Source organism: Montipora foliosa, chromosome 3, assembly GCF_036669935.1.
Source record: "Montipora foliosa isolate CH-2021 chromosome 3, ASM3666993v2, whole genome shotgun sequence".
Classification (NCBI taxonomy): Eukaryota; Metazoa; Cnidaria; class Anthozoa; order Scleractinia; family Acroporidae; genus Montipora; species Montipora foliosa.
Window position 1 is genome coordinate 35,748,393 of NC_090871.1, and position 2,500 is coordinate 35,750,892.

Genomic DNA, 2,500 nt, shown 5'->3' on the forward strand with positions numbered 1-2,500 from the left:
TGTGAGTTTTGTTTTGTTTGTCATGTGAGAATTATAAGTCAAGGACCAATTAAACCTTGCACATTTCTCATCGTTCGTTCACGAGTTATTTTCAAAGATTGACTCCTGCTTGTGTGATGTTGTGCTTATCCTCTAAAGCCCTTTATCCCTGAACAACGAAACAGGTTAGTTTGAGGTTTACATGTTCGATTTTCTGAGAACTTTCTCGAAACTCAAGGACAAAATGCCCACATATATACAACAAATGCTGAACCACAAAACTATTAAGTGCTTGAGGCCCTGATTTTTTGTGTATCCACAGTTCCAGAAATCGAAGAATACAAGATTAGTATACATCCCATGAACATTTAACAAAGAAATTAAGAAATTGCTTTTTTGCCATCAAAAATGGGGGGTCGACTTATACACAGGATCAACTTATACACGGGTAAATACGGTATATACTAAACTGTTAAGTTACAATTTGGCAACTTTGTTTAAAGTATTGTTTTCTGGTAAGAGTGTTGATTGTCCTGTTACTTCCTTGCGTGATGTGTTTTTGTATGATACACCTTTAAAAGTGACATTTTACCACGCCCAGTGAGTATTTTTAGTGATTCTTTATTAAGCGGCCAGTTCCTCAAGTCCCAAGGGTGGCCATTATATACAGGTTCGACTGTAGATACATGTAACTACAAACAAACAATAAAGTTTGACGTTGATACGTAGTTCTCATGACTCCATTTCAGTTACATGTAAAATGCCAATTTATTATTGTAGTCAGTTTGTAAGCTGGAGTGAATGTTCTTCCCCTAAGAACTATAAGAACAACTAATTTAGGGACCAAGGCTGAATGTGCTAATTTTTTTTATTTCACGGTCTGCCATTATTCACATCAGAACTGACCGATTGGACCTCAGAGGGTTAGATCTAGGGAAAAGTGACGTCACTGACTCACTAGCTTATAATTTCAGCATGTAAATGTAGCTTATAATTTATGTGCAGAAGTCTAGTTTAAAAGTGTGAAAGCCCAAAACTCCTGTGCTGCATGTTAATTCAGCCGCCTACACATGCATGGCATTCTTAAACTAGCGAGTCTTTGACGTCATTTTTTCCTCGATCCAGCTTTTTCAAGATTTCAAAGTTAGTAATGGTGGACCATTAAAATAATAGGAAAATTCTAGGTAAAATAAACAGGTGTCTTTTTTTTTAATTAAGGCTTGAAACTTAATGTTTAGTTAACATAGTTTGAAATCCAAAGCAAAAGAAGGAGTAATTTTTGGCCTAGCAGCACTTTAACACAATCATTCTTACAGTTGTGTGGTATACTATATACAGTATGTTCGTTTACAAACGGAGTTGCTTGTCAGTGTATCATACAATAGGAAAACCCCATTGGCAAAATGTTAAAAAAATTCCCTGATTGTGTATTTTATTCACTGGATGTTCTGGAGAAAGAAAAGCATCAGTGATCTTCCAGGTTTAGACACTAAAGACACCTTATGAATCTAGTAATAATTTTGACCATGTACATTGTACATGTAGTATTCAACCTGTTGTTAATTAGACAAACATTCCTGATCAATCTGTATGTGCAATGAGACCCCTTGCTAGTGAATGCTCTTTTACATGTAATTTGGTTTCTGTTGTGCTTAATTATTTTAGAGATAATTACGTACAATAAAAAACCAGGAAAGATTTATTGCTGCTTGACGTTTCGGGGTCATCATGACTCCATTATCAAGAGACTAGTTCAATAGCATGCAAATAAGGAAAGGTACAAGATAAGCATAAATTACAATAAACAGCCTAAACAAACACCTTGGTGTGGTGTGTGATGGGTTATACACGTGGTCACTTACACGTGCGCTTAGAAGGGCACGCTAGAAAATCATCTTTGATTTACAAGCATTATAACCTCCAGCACAATAGTGAAATGCCTGAACACTTCATTGAGCAATTTCACACTATCACGAAATGTAGCAGCAAATTTGATTGCCTTGTTAAAGAAATGTTATACATTCGCAACGTGCAAACGGATTCCATCCGCACCAAGGTGTTTGTTTAGGCCGTTTATTGTAATTTATGCTTACCTTGTACCTTTCCTTATTTGCATGCTATTTAACTAGTCTCTAGATAATGGAGTCATGATGACCCCGAAACGTCAAGCAGCAATAAATCTTTCCTGGTTTTTTATATACCTTTGCTTCAGCAAATCTCTACTGATCAAATTACGTACAAGCTTCAATCATTAAAATTTGTATTTTATTTTGTGAAGTGAGTAGTTTATGGTTGAAGACTTCCTATGTTTTTCCAGAGGGGCCTGTTTGGAAGCTTAATCTTTTTATTGTTAGGACTGGAATCAGAACACAAGCAATCTTTCTTAGAGGATTTGGATGAGGTTGATGCACTTTTTAATGGTTCAACAGAGCAAGAGTCTATGTTTGATTTCAATCCTGAAAAAGGTATTGTATTTCAGAGTACTTCGAAGTAATGGTATATCTTGTTTTGACTGTTGTTT

General features: G+C 35.6%; 1 protein-coding gene across 1 annotated transcript in view; it reads left to right on the plus strand.

The window, feature by feature from the left end:
- The window catches only part of LOC137997358 (ETS translocation variant 1-like), a 21,354-nt gene that overhangs the window by 8,377 nt on the left and 10,477 nt on the right, over window positions 1-2,500 (plus strand). Inside the window, exon 3 of the mRNA XM_068843303.1 lies at window positions 2,334-2,444. Coding sequence (XP_068699404.1) covers window positions 2,334-2,444 — 111 coding nt within the window. The remainder of the gene's footprint in view (window positions 1-2,333; window positions 2,445-2,500) is intronic.